Genomic DNA, 20,093 nt, shown 5'->3' on the forward strand with positions numbered 1-20,093 from the left:
CGGCTCCGCCCGCCCGCCGGGGCCCGCACGCTGCGCACGCGCAGCCCGCTCCGCCGCCGGCAGCCCGCGCGCGCGCGAGGAGGGAGGGGCGCCGCGAGGAGATCCGCCGATGGCGGCGGACGGCGGCTTTGTTGGCGGAGGACGAAGGGTTTCCTGCGAAGCCAAACATCTGCGCGGGATGGGACGCTCGCGGCTCCGCGACACGCGGTGGCTGTCGGGTTTCTCAGCTGCCTCAAGTGATTCCGGCTGTTTCTGTGAGAACGCGAGCAGCGATACAGCCGTAGAGCCGTAGAACACCCCGAGTTGAAAGGCACTCTGTAGATCATCGAGTCCAGCCCCAGGCTCTACACAGGAACAGCCCAAAGTCAGCCCCTATGCCTCAGAGCGTTGTCCGAACTGTCCCCGATCTCCAGCGCTTTGGGGCCGCGCCCTGGGGAGCCCGCTATGTGCCCTCTGGTGCAGAACCTTTTCCCTATAGCCGCCCTCCCCGCGCTGTTACCTCAGGTTGGGTCGTCGGTCCCCAGATGGAGCCGTACACCTGCCGCTCTGCTCCTCTATGAGGAGCCACAGGCCGCCACGCAGCCTCCCCTCAGCCTCCCCTCGGCCCCCTCCATGCCGAGCAAAGCCACGACCTTCAGCTGCTCCCCCACACGACCTCTCCTCCTGACACAGATGCGCATCTCAGACCCCCGGTACCGAGCACCGTGCTGCTGGACCTCCTCATAAACCAGCGCACACCTCACCGTGCTAATTGCACGACCACAGACGCTTCCAGAGCGCCGAGCAGCGATCTCTGTTTAAAAAACACTGCCACTGAGAGGAACGCTTCTGGAGGGCCCGCATTATTATTCAAATTGATGCTGAGGATGATGTAAAGAAGGAAGCGTGTTCAACAGCACTTCACTGATCTTTCCACGGCAACTTGTGTCAGCCTCATTATGCTGTTTATACAAACACCGTAAGATGCTGTCCCATTGGTATTACGCTGCTAATTGGAGCTGCTGCAGAAAGGAAAACAAAGTTTTAAAGGCCAAAATAGAAAACTGGTTTGAATGTATATCACAGTGTTCTTGCTGGCAACTTTGTCCACGTAGTTACAAATCTGTTCATACCTATCCAAGCATTTTGCACAGAACATTTACCAGTGTATCTAATCAATACTTCTGTATAGGTTTTTTTTTGCTGTCGGGTTTCACAAATAAATACCCCCTTTGCATAATGGAAACAGACTGCATCTGGTATAAAGCCCACCTGAAAAGAATACTAAGAAGGCTCTAGCTGGGGATAGGGGTGATCCATGCAAAAAGACAGCGTACCAATCACTGTGCCATGCTCTACAAACCCATGTTCTCCAAAGGCTCAGTGAACTCAGGTAGAGGTCTTTAGAAACGGAGCTTTCATGCAGCTTTCTGCAAAGATCCTTTCTGGAAAGCAACTTGTTTACCCAGGCCACGTTTCAGCCAGTTCTGTGGAAGGGGGCACTGGAAGTGTGGGCCATGCCCTGGCAGCAGAAATGCTTCTAAAGATATTTCCAAATGAAAACCTTCTGCTGTGTCAGAACAGAGGGTGCAGTATTAGGAGCACGTACAATTGGGAAATAGATTTGTTCCCATAGGCTTGTGGCATGTGCTAAACAGGGGGATAGCCTGCAGTTCGAATAATCTGAAGCTACGCAACAGTTTTTAATAAGCATATAATATGTATTTCACAGGTACATGAGGAGTTTGGAAAGTAGAAAGAGTAGAAAACAGTGGCAGCTACAATTCTGAGTCTTCACAGATGAATTATCCATCTCAGTTTACTGTTCTTTTTTCTGGTTCAGCAATGGATAGGCCAAGAATGCCGGCAGTGAATCTCTCTGCTGTGATTTGCTCTGGAATTTCTTCTTCCATCAGAGCTGCTGCACCTGGAAAGCAGTAATGACAACAACACGAGACACACGAGAGTGGTGTAAAAATGGCATTCCAGAACAACAAAACTTATAAGTAGCAGTAAGTGAATTGAATGCTTTTAGCAATGTATGCAGTAATCACGAAGTACTGCTTTACTAGCTTAGTACATCACACATTATCAGGGAAACACTGTCAAGTCTGTGGGCTGTCTCACTTTGCAGTGGATACCAACACCTCAGAAGAGTCAAGGGACTGAAGACAGCTACTGTACTCCATTGTCTGATGAGATCCTGTGATCCCAAAAGCATGCAGGGGCTGCACTGTGTGTGTGCAGTATAAGGGTTCCTGTTCTAGGCTGGCGTAGGCTAGCACATGAAAGGTACACAGATGTGGTCATTCTGTTACAATATGTACTGCTGCTTGGGTGAAATCAATGCTGTAATTTGCATGCGGTAGAATTTCTTTTTGCCTTTGGCGTGTAAACCTTCCACTGCGCATTTGCAATTCCATTTTCAATCCAGCAGATTAACAGCAATGTTACCCTGTCAGGTTCCAGTTACATTGTGTTGTTCACTTATTTTTAGGTACACCCATACAACTGTTGCATGGATGAAGCACAACATATGGGTCTGTATCTGTTCTTGCAATCCTGAGTGTTTTTGACAGCTCTTGGCCTAACAGGGTAATGGGCTTGCAATTTAAATCATTTTGTTTGGGAATTGAATCAGTCCTGCCTCTGTGCACTGCAGAATGCTGATCTCCTACCTGAGGGATCACGTACATCCAGGTCAGATCTTCCTCCCATTGGATGCCTTCCTAGCAGGGCAGACAGACACAGTGCCAGCTCATCCTCCATCATATGCTCTCCTGTATGCATTAAAACAAAAGCAGCCCCTTGGGTTACGGTGTCATCAGCACAAAAACTGCAAGAACTGTGAACAAACAAAATAGGTAGTTTGGAAGATTAGGTTTTCCTAAGTCATGGACCATGTCACCAACTGACACACGTGATCACTGGAAAATACCAATTCCAAGGAAAATGGTTCTTGTATCTTGCATGGATTTGGGGCAAAAATATCTATTAAATGGAGAAACTCTGATGCATACAGATCTTGAGGCTACTTTGTGCTTGCAGGAGCCTGAGCTCCTGTTCCCACTGAAGAATCTGTGGCCCAGGACAAAACACGGACCATGTAGACCTGTGCCTATGCCAGCAGACATTTCTGCACAGAGGAGGAAAAAGCCTGAGCAGGAAAGTCATAATCTAATATCCTGGGAGATCTGAACACAGTGTTTGTTCCCAGCTAGTGGCTGGCTTGTGTCCTCAAGCATGAGGTTATAGATCTGTTATGAAACTGTTCTATCCTATCTAATTATCTATTTATGGATGTTCACACCATCCATATAAATAACTAACCTTTCCCACAAGCTTCAGTCCTTGGTTTACACAGATCCTTGTTGTAAGTATTAGCAGGTGATGTACTGAGTAAAAGAAGCACTTCCCTTTACCCATTTTAGTGTTCAGCTTCACCAAAATCTCTCTTTTTTGACAGCAGGAGCATGCCATTAGGACTACATGATCTATCACTCTGGCATTGGCTACAAGTACGTTTATATGTATACTCGTGCCATTCTTTCTGATTCAGCTGAATTAAACCAACACATCTTTTCAGATTTCAGTCCAAGGCTGACCATTTTCATCCCAGCTTTCTGTAACCTTTCTGGAGCCTACGTGACTGGTGAAGATGATGCTAATTTGGATAGGGGTATACTAGAGGAAGATATGATCTGCCAAGATCCGTGCTCATCATTTGACAGATGAGATCCTTCAGGCTAGCAGAGATTTCCAGAGCAGCAAGAGAAGTACAGCTGAGACAACAGGCGTGATCATTCAATTTAAAATCCTAAGGCGGGTGGCTCCCCATGCCTGCCCTGGTTACCAAGCTATAGTTTCACATTAATTTTTTGCTGCAGTGAATACATTCTGAAATTGAAGACTGAACAAGCAAGCGTAAAACTAATATCAGAAAAGAAATAACTCACCCCTGCACTGTAGGAGTGACAGCAAGTCTCCTCTGTCAATAACTTTGTCGCCATTCTCATTCTCATAACCAAGGACCTGAAATGCTTGTTGTACTGTTTTCATTGACAAGCCAAACGCGGGCCGATGATTTATATAAAGTTTGATAAAATCCCTTAAATTGATTTTTGTCACTTGTTCTCCGGTATCCACAAACTCACTGAATTTTACTTCATTTATCATTTCTTCGATCTGAAAATGAAGGCGAGAAAGACTGTTACACATGTACTTGTTGAAGGGCATCGGGCCAGCTTCCAGTGCCACAAATGGCTGCGTACCATGACTGTGTGCATTGCAGGTGTCACAGCCACAGCCCAGCGATCAGCTCAGCAGCTGAGGGTGGACATGACGAACGGTTATGTGCTCGTTCTTACGACCTTAGCTAAAGATGGCGGTAGCAAATATGTAGTTAGTTTGGATTTCCTCTATTAGTGTGTGTGTGATTGTCCTCAGTGTTGCCAGTGAGTTATTCTAGAATGAAGCAAGGGTCAGTGAGATCTTTCTGCTCAAAACTGCGATAATGCAACAGCGTAATTCCTGCAGAATTCTGGCCTGTCTCTGTCCCTTTCAGAAAAGCATTTTGCCCTGGTTGTTACATGTTACTAATGTGAGATGGGGAAGAAACCTTCCCCAGGGACTGAGCGACGAGAGCACCCCGTGACTTCGCAGCTGTCACCCGTACCCTTGCCGCAGCTGTGCCTGCACTCTGGGGACCGCAGGCAGCAAACCACAGGGCGGTAAATTCACCAGCCCACCAGAGAAGACTGTGCATGGAGTCCTGACCTAAGCAGGCTGCAGAGGGCAACCACACACCCCTGCGGGTACTGGCGCTTGTGCCCCCTTATTGTACCCGCCTTGACAGGAGCAGCTGGGTCTTTTGCTCTGCTCTTGGTGACCAGCCGTGCTTAGTGCCTGTGGTTTTCCTTAGGGCTTCTGCTCAGTGTCCTCCATGTGCTCATGCCCAATGGAGCAGCCCCTCACACAAACACAATCAGTTTCCCATGCCAGTGTGCACTGAACGTGCTGCCCCAGGAGGGGAAGCTGATGCAAGACTTCCCTGGGGAGAACTTTGTGTTCAGCCTTGGGCCTTTGTCCTCTTGTCACAAGTTTTTCCACTGAATGAAGCCCAGGGAAGAGTGAAATCTCAGCTTTCTCTTTTTTTTTCCTGCAGCAAACACCGTGCCAGGTGAGAATAGCCAATTTGAGTCAGCTCTAGCTGATCTGGGATTAGGTTTTATATCAGCCCCACTGAACTACAAAGGAAAAACACCAATTCCCAAAAGCCTCGCTACTCAGTCCAAGCTGCTTTTTTCTCCCTTCTGTTTTTCCTTTATTAAAACACTCCAGAGAGAGACAGACTTTCTGTATTTTAATGCTGTCCTGCCTGCTTTGGAAAGCAGATTGTCAGTTGCCTACACTCAGCAGCAGTTTAGCACTTATTTCCATTCCTGAAATAGTGTTGTGGTTTTGATTTGAGTGGAGGGCTAACAGCCATTCCTCCAGAGACATTTCCCAGAGGAATACCTATTCTCTGTCCCCAGGAGGCAAAAAATACAATGAGCCAAGGAGAAGTTCAAACAAACTGCAAGGGAATGACACCACAGCCTGACACAAGGACAAAGCAGTTCCAGCTTGGAAGAACATCCCTGGGGAGTTGGGGGGGAGAGGGAGGAACACAGGGATGTGCTGCTTCCCCCAGGAACCTCTTGTACATTGTAGGGCTGTAGGGGGCTCGAGGAGCTTGTTTAAATCTCCTTACTTCAGATTCAGCAATTATTTTTTTTTCATATGTGCTTTAATTGCCCTTTTACCAGGTTGTAACATTACAAATTAGGTCTGTATACAATGCAAACAGCCTCGTAGAAACAGCTACAAAGAGAGAAGCAGTAGAACCCTTATTAAATTGCTTGTCTTTGCCTGCTGTAAAATCTGAGGCTGAAAAGCTTTTGAGAAATGTTTGATAGGAAGCTCCACTGCTGCAGCCTGAAAGGCAAGCTCAGAGAGAGCGTCTGCAGTTATCAGTTATGAAAAAGCTTTAAGTTCCATGGGAATAAAGGCTGCTGGCTCCATCTAAAATTATTCTTTGAGCAACCCAAGGCAGAACAAGAAAAAGATGCTCTGTCAACACCCAGAATCACAGAACTGAGTGCTTCTACCCACAGTGTACTGCATGGAGGATTCAGACCTGACCTGGTGGTACTCCTAATAGCCACAGCCTCAGCGCACAGCCCAACAAGACGTGAACAAGTTCAAACGCTCCTGGAAGTCACAGAGGGAGCAAAGCACAGTGGATATTCCCTGGAGCCTTCTAATATGCCTAACATCTGAATCTGGCCCTAGGGCACTCGGTAAGTCAAAGAATCATTAAGGTTGGAAAAGACCACTAAGATCACCAAGTCCAGCCCAAATCCATGCCCTTTATGCCCAGTAGCCATGTCACACCTTTCCTGAGCAGCTCCAGGGACAGCAACCCCACTGCCTCCCTGGGCAGCCCGTACCAGTGCCTGGCAGCCCTTTGGGTGAATGATTTCATCCTAGTGCCCAATCTGAAATGCAATCATTCTCATTTTTTGAGGTTTTTTTGTGTGTGTATTTTTGTTCTGTTTTGTTTTAAATTTAAGCACAACCATAAAAACAAAGGACTGACCTCTTCCTCAGATGGGTAAAAACCCATTGCTCTCATTACAGAAGGAATTTCCTCCAAGGGAATGTACGTTGACACCTGCCTGCTCTCCAGCATATCAATGCCATGGCTGTGCAGCTGCACATAGTAGAAATAGTCTTCCAGCTCCTGTGAGGGATTCAAACGAGATACTGTAAAGTTCAGCTACCAACAGGCGAGGAAGATAAGGCTTCATTTAAGATTTACTAACAGTCATATCAATGAGACCGCTGTTAAAGGCAATCTGGACAAAAAATAAAGAAATGTCAGGCCTGTATAAATGAATCTTAAACTCCAACCAGATGTTGCAGCACGGAGATCACAGTGAGCGCAATTACCCTGAAGAATTCACCGTCCAGGCCGCCCTCCAGCAGTCTGTAGAACGGGACCAGGTCCTCCCCACCCAGGGATGCAGCAGCTTCCAAGGCACTGGCACAGAGAGAAGGCGGTGCAGGAAGGGTTCACACAGGGAGAGAATTCTCATTTCCCTTTCTAGTCATTGTTTGGAGACACTTTCAATAAATAAATAAAATCCCCAGGCTGCAGGACGCAGGAAGGGGAGGCACTGCTTTGAACCACGTGCAATTTTATCACCAGCCTGCACTTCTACAGCATATTTCATACCCAGGTTTTACATACAATAGCACAGTGTGGGAATTAACTATTGCTGAATGGTCCTCTTGTTTAGTGGAATGAGCACAGGGCGGGGAGCCAGCAGCCTTTCCATGGACTTGAGCTGGGTATCTGGCACTCTGCTTTCCTGCTTCCTTATAGAGACACTGAGGGAGATGAATTGGCTGGATCAGCATTTTGAGCATGCGGAGCACTGGGGCTTGGTGCTTGCAAGAAACAACACGAAGCCAAGCTCCCCACTCCTTGGTCTGACACATTCTTCCCCCATAACTCAGTACAAGAGCGAGTGATGGTGCCACAGGTGCTGCACATATTAAGCCAAAGCAGCCCGAGTGCTGGTAGCAGGGCTGCAGCTCTGATGCACAGCTCCATAGTGCTGCTTCAGCTTTTGCTAGCTTCATTCTTTTTTCATAATTAAGTTATTTGGGTATTAAACACAGTGGAGATGCGCAAGATGCCAGGAGCAGCAATAAAATGATAATTAGCTCATCAAGACGTCCGCTCCAAAAACAAATTACACAGAAATTCAATGTTGCCTGGACTCTGGCCAACCATTATAAAGAAGAATCGTTTATATTCCACTGCCTTCCTTAAAACGTCGCTTATTCTGACCCCCGACTGCTTAAGCCACACAAAGTGGAAAAGAAAATAAATAAGCCTGGTGCCTTCGCAGCCAGGTCTCACTGTTGTGGTGTGTAGAGGTGAGTGAGCTCTGCAACCTTCAGCTCTGCGAGCAGCACCTGCAGGAAGCATCTTATTTGGGACCACCCTGTGCTTAGCAGCAGAGCCTTCCTCATTGGAAGATGAAAGGCATTTCAGAGGGTCAGTGCACCCCAAAGGCAAAAATAGGAGACTACAGCTGTTTTTAGGTCACTGGCTGCTGCTGCTCCCTTCTCAAGTGCACACCCATCAGGCAACCGGTCTCCTTGACAAGGCAAGCAACAGAAACCCATGTCCTGGCATCATGGACCAGAGCCCAGGGCACCTCAGCCACTCCATTTTCTGCAGTCCTCTTACTCATGTAAGCAAAGCTTTATAGGATTACAGTGGCTTGTGCTAAATCCAGCCTTCAAATGCAGCAGGGATTTCCTCACAAATGCTGGCCTCTCCCATTTGGAGAGCAGACTTGTTGTACTTGTACCATATGCTCCCTCCTGATCTTCTACCCCAGGCAATCCCCATCGCAGCAGCCAGGCTCTCACAAGGACCAGACAACCCTCCACGTCTTGGCATTTGGCATTTCCCAGACCGCAGTATTTTGTAGGTGCTCAGTCACTGACAACAGCCACTAGCAGCTAGGTCAGCTCCCCATTGACTGTTGGCTGCGTGAAGCAGCTGTGGAAAGCCACTTCCAGGCTCCCTTCTCCGTTCTGTGGTACTCACTTCAGGTTCACCTCCCACTTTAGAACAGTGCGGTCACTCCCCCCAGCCGTAAAGATGTAGTGCCCATCGTAGGAGACGGCCAGGTCAGAGGCACCATCTGGGTGGCAAATGAAAGCTGAGGACTTGTGGGGGTTGCCATCAATGGGCAGAATCTGCAGGCCCACCTGTATGGGAAGAGCAGATGGTGAGGGCAGAGGCTGCTCAGGAAGGCCGAACCAATACCGTGCCCTCAGTGACCAGCCTTGTCTAAAGGAAGGAGTTTCTAAATGCCTCCATTCTGCAGGTGTTCACTTCTCTGGTCCCTACAAGGGCAGGTTTCCTTCAGCCCCCCAGCCAAGCCCAAAATGCTCCACAAATACACAGATGGCAGAATGTTGGTGCCCCACACCTTGTCCTTGGTAATGTATGCCAGGTAGTGCTTCTGGGGCTGTGCAGCACTCTTTGGGAGGATTTGCATCTTCTCCAATGGCGAGCCATAGGTTGGTCCCAGAAGAGTCTTTCTAAAGGCAAACAACATTGTCACCCATTCTCACAATGTATTTTCCCATGTCTGAATGTCTGTGGCGCACCAGAATAGGTGGATGAGGGAAGGTGTGGGGTTTTGTAACACCAGGACAGGACATGATCCCTGTCTAGAGGGGACCACATCAGAGCTAAGAGAGAAATGTAGTGCTCAGAGATCATTCTTTGCTGCTTCTGTGGGCTCCTATCATACCATCTTGTGTCCGACTGCTGCATCCCAAGTCCATGGGCAGACTGAGGTGACTTGCAGCCATGATCTGCTGAGAAGGAAGGCTCTCTACCTGCACATTTTGGTCGTTGCATTGTAGAGCTTCATTTTGTAGCAGCTGTTGGCTGTGAGGATGAAGGACTCGGTGCTGAAATGTGGATACCAGGCCAAGCAGAGGGGCACTGCAGCCTGCTCTACACGATGTCTGTGCAGGACCACCAGCTGGTCCTTGCTGCTGCTGCTCAGGTCATATTCAATCTGGGGGAAAGACCAGGAAGCACAGTGACCTGCCATCACAGTGGACCTGATGGATTAACCACAAGGAGCAGCTGCTGAGGGTGAGCACCCTGAAACCCAGATCATCCCAACTACAGATCTGCCCCAGTTTGCCAGGCTGACAAACAACTGGAACTGGTGGGAAGCTGCAGAGTCACAGGCTGAGTGTCCCTCCACACTCTCCTCCAGCCCCACCTCAAGCCCAAAGCCCCAGTGCTGTCCTCCCACAGCTGTACCAGCTGCCTGTCCTCCCCAAGGCTCAGCAGCCGGGGCTCGCTGCCGTCCAGGTGGATCCCAAACAGGATGCTCCGGATGGGCTTGTAGTGGGAGTGCAGCCCTGCCAGGTGTTCCCAGCACCTACGCTCATTCTGCAGAACCCTTTTGTAAACGGTCACTGCATATTTTTCATCCTGGAACGAGAGTGCAGAAGTCAGTGCAGCACGAGCCCGTGGCATTTCCCAGCTCCTAGGGCTGCACCAGGAACAGCACATACACATGTACACCTCAGGAAGGAGTGAGCAAGCTTACAGCAGTTGCGAGGTACTCGGAGTTATGGGAGAACTGGACGTGAGTTATGGGGCCCCGCGAGAACCTGAACACCTCACAGCAGGACAGCAGGGAAATGGCATCGAGGACATGCACACTCCCATCGGTGAAACCGGCGGCCAGGAAGGAGCCTGCAAAGCCCAGCAGAAAGCTGAAATCCCAATGCACTCCCACCTCCATGCTTGGTACTTCGGGACGTCACAGCTCCAAGATACCTGCAGGATCATAGGACAGGCACTGCACTCCAGCACTGGGGAATATCCTGCTCATGAGGAGCTGGGGCTGCTGGTAGTCCCACACCTTCATCAGCCCGCAGTGACTGCCCACGGCAAGCCGTGGCTGTTGAGGATGGCATGCAATGGCAGTCACTGCTTTCTTGGCCTCTTTCATGACTTTTTCAAAGTCTGTCCCATCTGTCGCAACACGGAGCACTGTTGCATCAGAGGTTGAAAGGATAAAGTTCCTGTTTGGTGTGAGAAAAACAGAATTAGATGAATCAGACTAGCTGGCTCATATCCCTCTGAGCAATGTTACATAGCCTCTTCTTGGCAACTTAGCTGGACAGTCGTGATATGTTCTAATACAAAATATGCAAAGAATTCTTGACCTGGAAGACAGGTGGCACTTTGTGTTCACGACCTGAGAAGTCTCCAGCAGAAGACACTGGAGCTCCCTTTTCTACTAGGGTATGCAAGGCAGAAGAACATCTGGTCAGCTTTTGCCATTTGAGGCTTGTTGATGTGTGAGATGGACAAATGAGAGATTGAGGGTTCCCCGAATAGTCCTGTCACATGTCACAATAGGTAGGGTCTCTGACTTGGCCATAATATCATGGAGGAGGACAGGGGACAGCGTAGGAGCTGTGATGTGGACAGCAGCCTGCAGTTGTGCATTCAGCCCTCCCAGCTGCAGCATGGTGATGATGGTCCTGTATGACTGGCAGCGGGCAAAGCAGGCATCTAAATGACCACATGTACAACAGAATAAGTGCATACTGCCATCAGCACACCCAGGGATGAAGCCTGGATTCTGATAGAAGATCAGGGGTGAACCTAGGAACTGGGGCATGGTGACATACCTGAGGCTACAGCAATAACTGGTGTGGGATAAAAGACACCTCCCAGGGCTCCATCTTAGAAAGAAACCCGTCCCACGTGGCTCTTTGGAAAAACGAGCAGCTACAGATAAATGCTGCCAGCAGAACTTCAGGCAGGACTAACAGACATGTGGTTTGCAGCCCCAAAAACAACACAGCATCTGGTTTGCAGACTTCACAGAGCTCCTCAGGCACCCTGTGGTGCTGCTGCCCCAAGCCCCCAGGCCGTGCATTCTCCTCACCACCACCTGGATTATCTCACCCAGCAGTGACAAAATACAACTCGAAATAGCCACCTGGGGGAGGGTTAAGCAGGGGATTAAGGGGCTTGGTGGGAGCCATGGGCTCAGCATTAGCCCTGCATGGTGTACCAGCTGCGTGACAAGCTGCTCGGCTCCATGCCCAGCTAGCTGTCCCCATGCCAGCATTAACACTTCTCCAGCACTGAGACGTGGCAGCCAGTTCATAGCCGGGGATGTGCTGGGGACACTTTGTGACCAGTGCTGGAGGATGCAGAAGAGCTGCATTTACACAGGGATGCTCACCTAGCAGCGAAGGGGTGGCTGCTGGTAGAAGGGGCAGCTGGAGAGTCTGGAGGAGCTTTGGAGAAGGAGATGGATCGAATGGGACCCATACCACTGTGGTCATAGCAGGCCAGGAGCTGCAGGTGCCCATTGTAGAACTTCACCTGGCCTCTCACATCCCCTGTCACTATGCAGCTGGAAGGAAGGAAGCACAGTGTTATTGGGTGGGAGAATTTGTGCTCCAAATGGCTCAGGTCCATCCTGTTCTTGCACTGTTTCACCAGTGCAACCCATGGGAAAGATAAAAACTGACCGTGAGGAGCACAGTGTGATGAAGCCATCAGAATATCCTGGAAAGATTTACTCGCAACGGGGAACTCGCTAAGTCAAGGAAGATCTCTTCCCTTTTGCCCTTTCTCTGCCCAAAAGCACGAGAAGCACAGAAGCGCTGCGCCCCAACCCGAGCTGCTCGGAGACCGTCTGCTCCCTCTGCCGGCAGAGCCCCGGAGGCCGAGCACAGCTCCGAGCCCACGGCCAAGCCCCGAGCTTCCCAAGGAGTGTACCGTACAGACGACGTCATCTCCTCACCTCTCCAGCACCATCAGCGCTGTCAGGCTTTCTTCCTGCATCGGCACCAGCTTGGTGGCCTTCATGCCATGCACCCTGCCCTGCGGTTCCTTGTCCAGCTCCCGCTTTCTCTCCACATCCCACACCACCACCTTCCCAGCCGAGGTGCCCGTCAGCACCTGCGTGGCGTTGAAATGGAAAGCTGACTGGGTGAAGTGCCCCATTGCGCTGCCAAAGGTCTGTCAGGAGAGCAGTGGTGGGTCAGTGCTGGGTGCTGGTGCCCCCGTCTGGTTCCTCCATGTGACATTCCCTCCCTGCCTCATGGTGGGACCATCGCCAGCACGTGGCCACTGGGAGTAGAGCCCCGGAAGGCCAGGCTGAATGGGGCCATGGGCAACCAGATCTGGTGGCTGGCAACACTGCCCACGGCAGGAGTTGGAGCTGGATGGGCTTTAAGCTTCCCTCCCAGCCCAACCCATTCTGTGATAGAATGATGTACGCAGGAGATGCCACTCCTGGCCTTATCTTGGGCAATCTTTCTTGTCCCCTTAAGAAACCCAGGGGACAGACTGGGGACACAGCCACCACTTTGGCACAGGGGGACAGGAAGGGACAGGGCTGCTGTGGGTCCCTGTGGCTCCCCATGCGCTCACCTGCTTGGTCAAAGAAGGAGTGCTGTACTGCAAACCAGCATCGCCCTGCAGAGAGAGCAGAGCATGTATCCACACAAAGACATTTACCTTCTCTAATCTCTCAGAGCCCATGGAAATGCATCTCCCCACCCCTGCTCCTCTCCCAGAAGCTGTGACCACCAGAGGCACCCAAACACCCATGGCAGCATGAGTGGGAGAGGTAGGGAGCACATCAGGTACCAGGAGATGAACTTTTTGTGGTCCTACTCACCCACAGATAAAATATCACTTGGGTTTTGCTGTTGCTGACAAACTCATAAGGATTTTGGGGATTAAAAATGACAAAATCCTGTAATCAAAGGGTGAGAGTCACGTTAATAGCAAGCAGTGATATTTCCAGCTTATTCTTTCACTGAGCAAAGTGTGGCTTCCTCACCTGGAAGCCAAACTCAGGGCTCAGCTCCACGTCACACACGGGGCTCTCATCAGGATATGTCCACCTCCACACACAGACCCTCTGGCATGGGGAGAAACCAGGAGATGTTTGTGGCCTCCTGAGAATTTCCAGCTTGGCTGAGTAAAGCCCCAACCCCTCCAGCTGCAGAGCATGAGGGGCTAAAAAGGCTGGAGCAGGATAACCCAGCATGGCTGGATGGCTTAATTTCAGGAAACAGCGTGAGGAGCTGCCTGAACGTGAGTACAGCAGAGTCAGAAGTTTTCATCCCAATTTCAGACCTTCTCTCAGCTCTGCAGCATTCCTTTTAATGAAGTCCCAATCTATCCCCCAACGGCTTAGCAAGAAAGATCTCGACAGACCCACAAGAAAACCCTTGAAAAAGGAAACACAAAGAGGAAATATCCTCACCTGCACCATGCCAGCACTGATGGTAACCAAACACCTTGCATCCTGGGAGATGGCAATAGCGCAGATCCCACCGCCTGCATGGCTGTCAAAGATGGTGCGCACAGGGATCCTGTGTGGAAAAACCATCATGGGCTCCTGGCAGAATGTGCAGACAGGAGGGTGTCTGCTGGAATGGGATGTTAAACAGACAGTGTTGTCCCTATGAAGGAGACGGAAGGTTTGCATGGAGGCTCACCCAGAAAAGGCATCCCATATGATGACCAAAGGGTCTGGACCTTGGTCAGCAGTGGCAACCCAGCGCCTGTCCTCACTGACACACAGGCATGAGATGGCATTTGCGTGACCCTGGGAAGGAGGAGAGAAGCACCTGGGAGCTCCAGAGCTGTTTGGCTGGAGGAATTTCCCATCTTCCTATCCAAGAGTCTTCCATTTTCCTCCTCCCGGCCCCACTTTGAGCAGCCCCAAACCACCTTCGTGGCCACCCCACCAGGCCCAGGGATGGAAAAAAGGCATTCAGGGATAGAAGGGGCCTGCAGACCTGCAGGTGGTACTGCCTGCTGCCAAGGACATCGTGGATGACCGCTGTGTGGGCACAGACATACAGCAGCATCCCATCTTCAATGCTATGCACAGCCAGGCTGCTGTTGTAGCCCAGTGCCCAGGACAGGCTCTGTGGGGAGAAGAGGTTCTTAGTAGTAGGAGAAAGACTGCTCCAAATCCCCGGGGTAACGGGGCAGAGCAGGGTGTCCCAGGGCTGCTCTCCTGGCCAGTAATACTCACGAGAGGGTGGCAGCTCTGCTTCTCTCCCTGGAATAGCAGGCCAGGCTGTGCACCCCACACACGGCTGGGAGCATCGCTGCGCTCCTCCAGCTCACCAGGAGCCCTCTGAGGTGCAGCTGCTGCAGCATTTCCCAGAGCTCCATCTTCCTGGGCAGCAGCCATGGAGTCCTGGGAACGGAGAGATGCTGGAGTCCGTGCTGCTCCTGGACCTGAAGCTGCTCTTTTTGCTGTTCCCCTTGCCATGTCCTACACACCAGTTACAGATGGATAAAGGTATGATGGCAAAACGGAGTGAAAAAAAGGGGATCGTGTCATGGGACAGGGCTGAGAGACAAAAAGGGATCTGCTGAAATGTGCTGACTGGTAAGCAGCTAAAAAATGAAAGCAGAAAAATCCCACTGCCTCTCATAAATGAGTTAAACATCCCAGCGGGGATCCAAGGAAGCGTTCCTTGCTCTGAGTCCCTTCTCTTGTGGCTCCAGATCAGTTTCTGCTTCTTCCCACAGAGCCCCTTGCTTTCTCCATGGTGTGAGCTTAGCATGGATGCTGTAGCCATGGTTCCAGGTGAGGTCAGGTAACATTTAATTCAGCCCAAGGTCAGGATCACATCACACACATAACTCAGAGGCAGCTCAAGTGCTCAGCAAATACTGACAGCTGGGCTGAGCCTACAGAACAGTAACAAATAATAACACCTAATATCTGAAAGGGAAATGGGAGGAGCTGAATGGAAATTGCCATTCACCTGAACTCTGCAATTTGCAGCTCCAAATGACACCCATGGGGCTGTTTTTCATCCCATCCCCAAGCAAGGGAAGACACTGCAGCATGAGATCCCCATTCTGTGTCCCCAGGGGACACCGGTGACAAACTGTCCCAGCACTGGGACGGGGTCCAGGCACCCTGCACCAGGCACAGCTTGCCCTCACCTGCTGGGGTGGCACTGCTGCCTCTCGATGCATCTGTCCATCTGGGGACGACTCCTTCGGTGCAGTGTCACTTGAACCAGCCATCTCCACCTCCAGCCTCTGTCCAAGAAGCCGCCAAAATGTTTTTACTCCAGTTGGCCACAGGAGGAGGACAGGGCACGTGGGATGCTGGGTCCCATGGGTCCCGGAGCACCCTTTCAGTCCCAGGAACACTTTTCCTGAGCACCAGCAGGCAGGCAGAGCCCTGCTGCCCAGCCCTGATCAGGCTCTCCCTGCGCCTGACGCTTCTGTTTGCATCCAACTGCTGTTCCCCAGGCAACAGCTGCAACGGCTGCTGCCAGCAACAGACTGGAAAGCGCTGTGAGAGGGGCTCATCCACTCTGCATCTGTTCCGCCTCCCCTTCTTATCCCCACCGGCTGCCCTACAGAGGCAGCACTGACCCTCTGCACAAAACACTCCATCAGGATGATGCCCACACGGGGATGCAGCTCTCTGCCACCACCCCGAGTCATTGCTGCCTTCTAATCAGCTCCAGGCTCTCCCAGCTGCCGATTTCAGACACGCTATTAAGCTCAAATAATAACAATTTCTAAATCTAATTTGTTTTTCCTTCTGCCCAGCACGAGCCCGGTGCCCTGCTGGGAGAGGAAAGCAATTCTGTTATCAGCACGAACCATCTCGGCAACCTGAGGAGCTGCCGCGCAGCTGCCGTGCGCTCCATCCAACCTGCTGCATCGGGTGAGTGGGGAATTATGGCTTAAGGAACAAAGTTCTGACCCAAGGAAGTGGACTGAAAACAATCAGTGGTGAATAAACAGGGGCAGTCCCAAAAAAACATTTTTACTGAGTGCAAGATGATGCTCTGCAACAGAACGGTGTTTTTTTACTTGCTGGAGTTGATCCAGTCCTATCACCAATGGGAACAGTGACCAGAGCGCACAGCCAGGACATGCACTTCTACAGAGCTCCACAGAGCTTTGTCAAGTCACTGCAGCGTCACACTCCACAGTGAGAGGGGAATGAGTCCCCTGAGAGCAGGAGTTAGCTCACTCCGTTGTGCTGGGATGACCCATTAACCTCACTGCACGAGCAATAGGGAAAGACAGGACTTTTTAGGGCACTTCATCCCAGGAGGCACCCACACAAAGGCCTGGAAGCTGTTCTTCCCGACCAGCATGCAGACCCAGATCCGCCTGCAGCTCAGGCAACAGCTGCATACCTGGGGTACGAAGACACGTACCTCGAGCACACAAGGCCAAGGCCAGGCTCCAGCTGATCTGACATTAGAGCTGCCAGTACACCACTCATCCACACGCTTACAACTACATTCTGCTTTGTTGCACCAAACAAATCTTTGGCTGCAGAAGGTCATGGAAGAATGCTTTTATGCCTCTGCAGATCTGCTTTTAACACACCTGACATGGCCCACAATTACTGCCCCCAAACAGCAACTTCCACAAGAACGGAGAGAGACATTACTCAGTTTTATTCATTGGGATAAGTATTTCAAAGTTCAACTGGAAACAACCTTCAAACAAGATCACCCAAACACCCCCCTGAAGTGTTTATACATCCTAAAATCAACTGCAGCAAATTAAAAAAAATGTAGGAGTACTTCAATACAATTGAAGACAGAGTTATAACCCCAATGCTTATTTCATTAACTTAAAATAATCAGACATTCCAAAAATGCTATCTTACTTAGTGACTTCCAACAGCTATGGTCACAAGGGAAAGATAAAGTACCAGATTTGCACGTTTCTTCACTGTGATCTACTATGTTAAAAAAAGAAAAAATTGTTCCAGGACTTTTAATCCTATTTTACAAGATGTTCAGTGAGGAATTTCAGGGAGATAAAAAAAAAAAAAAAAAAGAAGAAGGAATGCCATGTTATCACCAAATAAAAGCATTGTATGCTCTTCCAAATCAGTATCAAGTGAAATGTAAGTTACACTCCAGCCTTACTCCAAACTGATGCAAGGCACAAGAGATGAGAAACCACATCCTGCAACTCTGCGAGTTGCTCCTCACAAACCAGTGCAATTCCAACTGCGTTAAGGCCCTGCTCCATTAGAATCTCTTCAGACTCTGCAAGCCCAGCCACCCAGAGGTCACTGCCTCTGAAACGCTCATTTCAGCAAAAACAAAGATCATAAGGCAAGCTTTCAAATCAAATCAGAGTCCAGAAAGCAGGCACAAGCTTCGTCTTTATTGTCTTCTGAGCAGTGGTCATCTCTGCAAAGGAACGATATTGCAGCTGAAAAAGAAGAGTGGAGAAGAAAACATTTGTTTCAGCTCTGAAAGAAGCTCAGATGATCTGACCCTGTGAATCTATCAAACACAACCCTCCCCATTGGTTTCCTCCACTAGAGGAACTAGCCATTGAGATCTTCAGCCCCATACCCATACTTGATACAACTCATCATCCCATATGACTACTAAACTGACAGCCCCAGCTCTCAGCTGGAACCTGCCAGTGAGACACATCACAGCTGGCTCTGCTGCAGGAAGCATCCTGGGCTAGCAGGAGCCCCCTCTGCTCTGACTGGCAGCCTACCCCAAGAGGCCCTTCCCTGCCCAGCGCTTCGGAGTCAGCCCCAGGTGCACTTTCTTGCCGTTGCGGATCACAGTCACACTCAGAGGTCTCTGGGAGAAATGAAAAAGAAAAGAAAGATGAGCTCTCTCACTTCCATTATAAGGTACCCGATGGCTGTGGCAGCTTCTCTGACCATTCCACAGTAAATGCTGTAGCTCACTGGGAGAGGTAAGAGAATGCAGTTACAGCAAAAGCAAACTTACCCCTTCACTGTGCTGTACTACTGTGGCAATGTTCTGCAGGCTCTTGAAGTTGTGCACATTGACAGAACCAAACTCCACAATCTCATCATCAACCTGAAGGCCCTGGACAGACAAAGAAGCTGAGCATCTGTGCTCTCTGATGACAGGTAATGCTGCCTGCTCACAGGAGACTTCTTCCAGCCACATAAGCTGTGCTAGGACACCATACTTCTCAGCATTCAGACAACTGAAAAATATGCCCTCTCCCTTAGAAACAAGTATTGTACTCATTTCTCTGCCCTATTTTACAAGAAAAGAAACACTGAGGCTGCAATGGACATCAAGGCCATGTAAGAGCTGTGTGGTGCCATGACACAACAGACAGCATGCACTTTCTGATCCCAACCCAGTGACACTGCCACATGTGGGCAGCTCCCTCCATGGGAGCTTTCAAGAATAACTACACTGGTTGAGAAGGTGACTGAATATTTGACAAACACTTAAAATGAAGAAAGTGGGAGTGGGATAATAATAATAATCAGTATCTCACAGCTTATTCCTGCTTGTTAGCAGAGAAAAAAAAGCAATGCATCCTCTATTTCCCCTCCCTAGGTCCAAAAGAAGCCCTCCCCACTGCCATCCCCAGCAAAGTACCGAGGTGCTGGCAGGAGACTCTGGAGTCACAGCATTGACTTTGGCGAAGGCGGGCGGCAGGCTCTGGCTCATGGCCTCAGCCCGCGCCTCCGCCTCGTCCCTGGCATGCTTCTCCTTCTCCCGGGCATGCAGCTGGTGAAGAGCCTCCTCCACCTGCTTCATCAGAGCCTTGTGGTCATTCTGCAGACCTGCGGGTGGCACCAAGCTCAGTAAGAAGCAGAATCGTAGCACTGCTATGGCTGGAAAGGACCAACACGGACCACCACAACCCACCCCAGCCCATTCCCCACGTCCCTCTGTGCCACGTTCCCACAGCTCTTCAACACCTCTCGTAACCCCCCACCTCCCTGGGCTGCTCTTTGGGAGAGGAAACGTATCCAACCTGCCCCCACCGCGGCGCAATGCCAGCCTGCCGCCTCTCGTCCTCCCGCTCATCCGAGAGCAAAGGCCGACCTCCCCCACACACTTTCCTTTCAGCGATAAGTTCTTCCTGAGCCCCTCTTCGCAGCCCGAGGAGACCCGCACGCCGCTTCCCGCCCACAGCCAACGCCGAACAGCCCGGCCCCACTCACAGGCGATGCTGTGCCGCGCGGTGCGCACTTGGTACAGGTCGATGTCGGCCCGGGGGAAGCCCTCGGCGTCCACCAGCGGCCCGTCCATGCCCACGCCCTTTTGCTGAGGAGAGAAAGGCCGCGGTGAGACCGCCGGCAGCGCCCCGAGCCCCGCGCCCGGCCCCGCGCCCCGCTCACGTCTTCCAGCAGCTGGTAGCAGGCCCGGATCTGCGCCTCCAGCTCGTCTTTGCGCCGCACCAACTGCTGCACCTCGCTCAGCGTCACGGCGCGGCTCGGCCCGTCCTCCGACATGGCGGCAGTACGCACCGCGCTGCGGCGGCAGGAAGTGCATCACGGAGCATGAGGGGGCGGGACCGGAAGTGCCGCTGTCGGAGGTGAGAACATTGGGGCGGGGTCAGAGCACGAGGGGGCGGGGTCACGGCGCTGGGGGCGGGGCCAGGGGGCAGCGCGTGGGGAGGCCGAGGTTATCGGTGCCGAGGGGTGACGGCGGGG

General features: G+C 51.0%; 2 protein-coding genes across 2 annotated transcripts; both read right to left on the minus strand.

Annotated features, from left to right (window-relative positions):
• Window positions 1-1,699: 1,699 nt before the first annotated feature.
• Window positions 1,700-15,679, minus strand: CFAP251 (cilia and flagella associated protein 251). The gene is given in 21 exon segments (XM_042829096.1): window positions 1,700-1,906; window positions 2,658-2,759; window positions 3,936-4,164; window positions 6,620-6,763; window positions 6,973-7,063; window positions 8,651-8,814; window positions 9,039-9,150; window positions 9,454-9,638; window positions 9,893-10,066; window positions 10,185-10,333; window positions 10,418-10,665; window positions 11,844-12,017; window positions 12,411-12,739; window positions 13,043-13,087; window positions 13,293-13,370; window positions 13,458-13,538; window positions 13,887-13,995; window positions 14,122-14,231; window positions 14,425-14,556; window positions 14,667-14,834; window positions 15,596-15,679. Coding segments are annotated over 21 exon segments (3,021 nt in total). The 3' UTR covers window positions 1,700-1,793.
• Window positions 15,680-17,061: 1,382 nt separating this feature from the next.
• Window positions 17,062-19,921, minus strand: PSMD9 (proteasome 26S subunit, non-ATPase 9). The gene is made up of 6 exons (XM_042829150.1): window positions 19,779-19,921; window positions 19,602-19,704; window positions 19,030-19,217; window positions 18,397-18,498; window positions 18,155-18,243; window positions 17,062-17,854 (listed from the first exon to the last, which is right to left on the minus strand). Exons 1-6 carry the CDS (start codon window positions 19,890-19,892, stop codon window positions 17,827-17,829), a joined length of 624 nt encoding a protein of 207 aa, XP_042685084.1. The 5' UTR covers window positions 19,893-19,921; the 3' UTR covers window positions 17,062-17,826.
• Between the last annotated feature and the right edge of the window lie 172 nt (window positions 19,922-20,093).

Source organism: Centrocercus urophasianus, unplaced genomic scaffold, assembly GCF_019232065.1.
Source record: "Centrocercus urophasianus isolate 14NV4802_14NV808 unplaced genomic scaffold, USGS_Curo_1.0 seq_30, whole genome shotgun sequence".
Taxonomy (NCBI): Eukaryota; Metazoa; Chordata; class Aves; order Galliformes; family Phasianidae; genus Centrocercus; species Centrocercus urophasianus.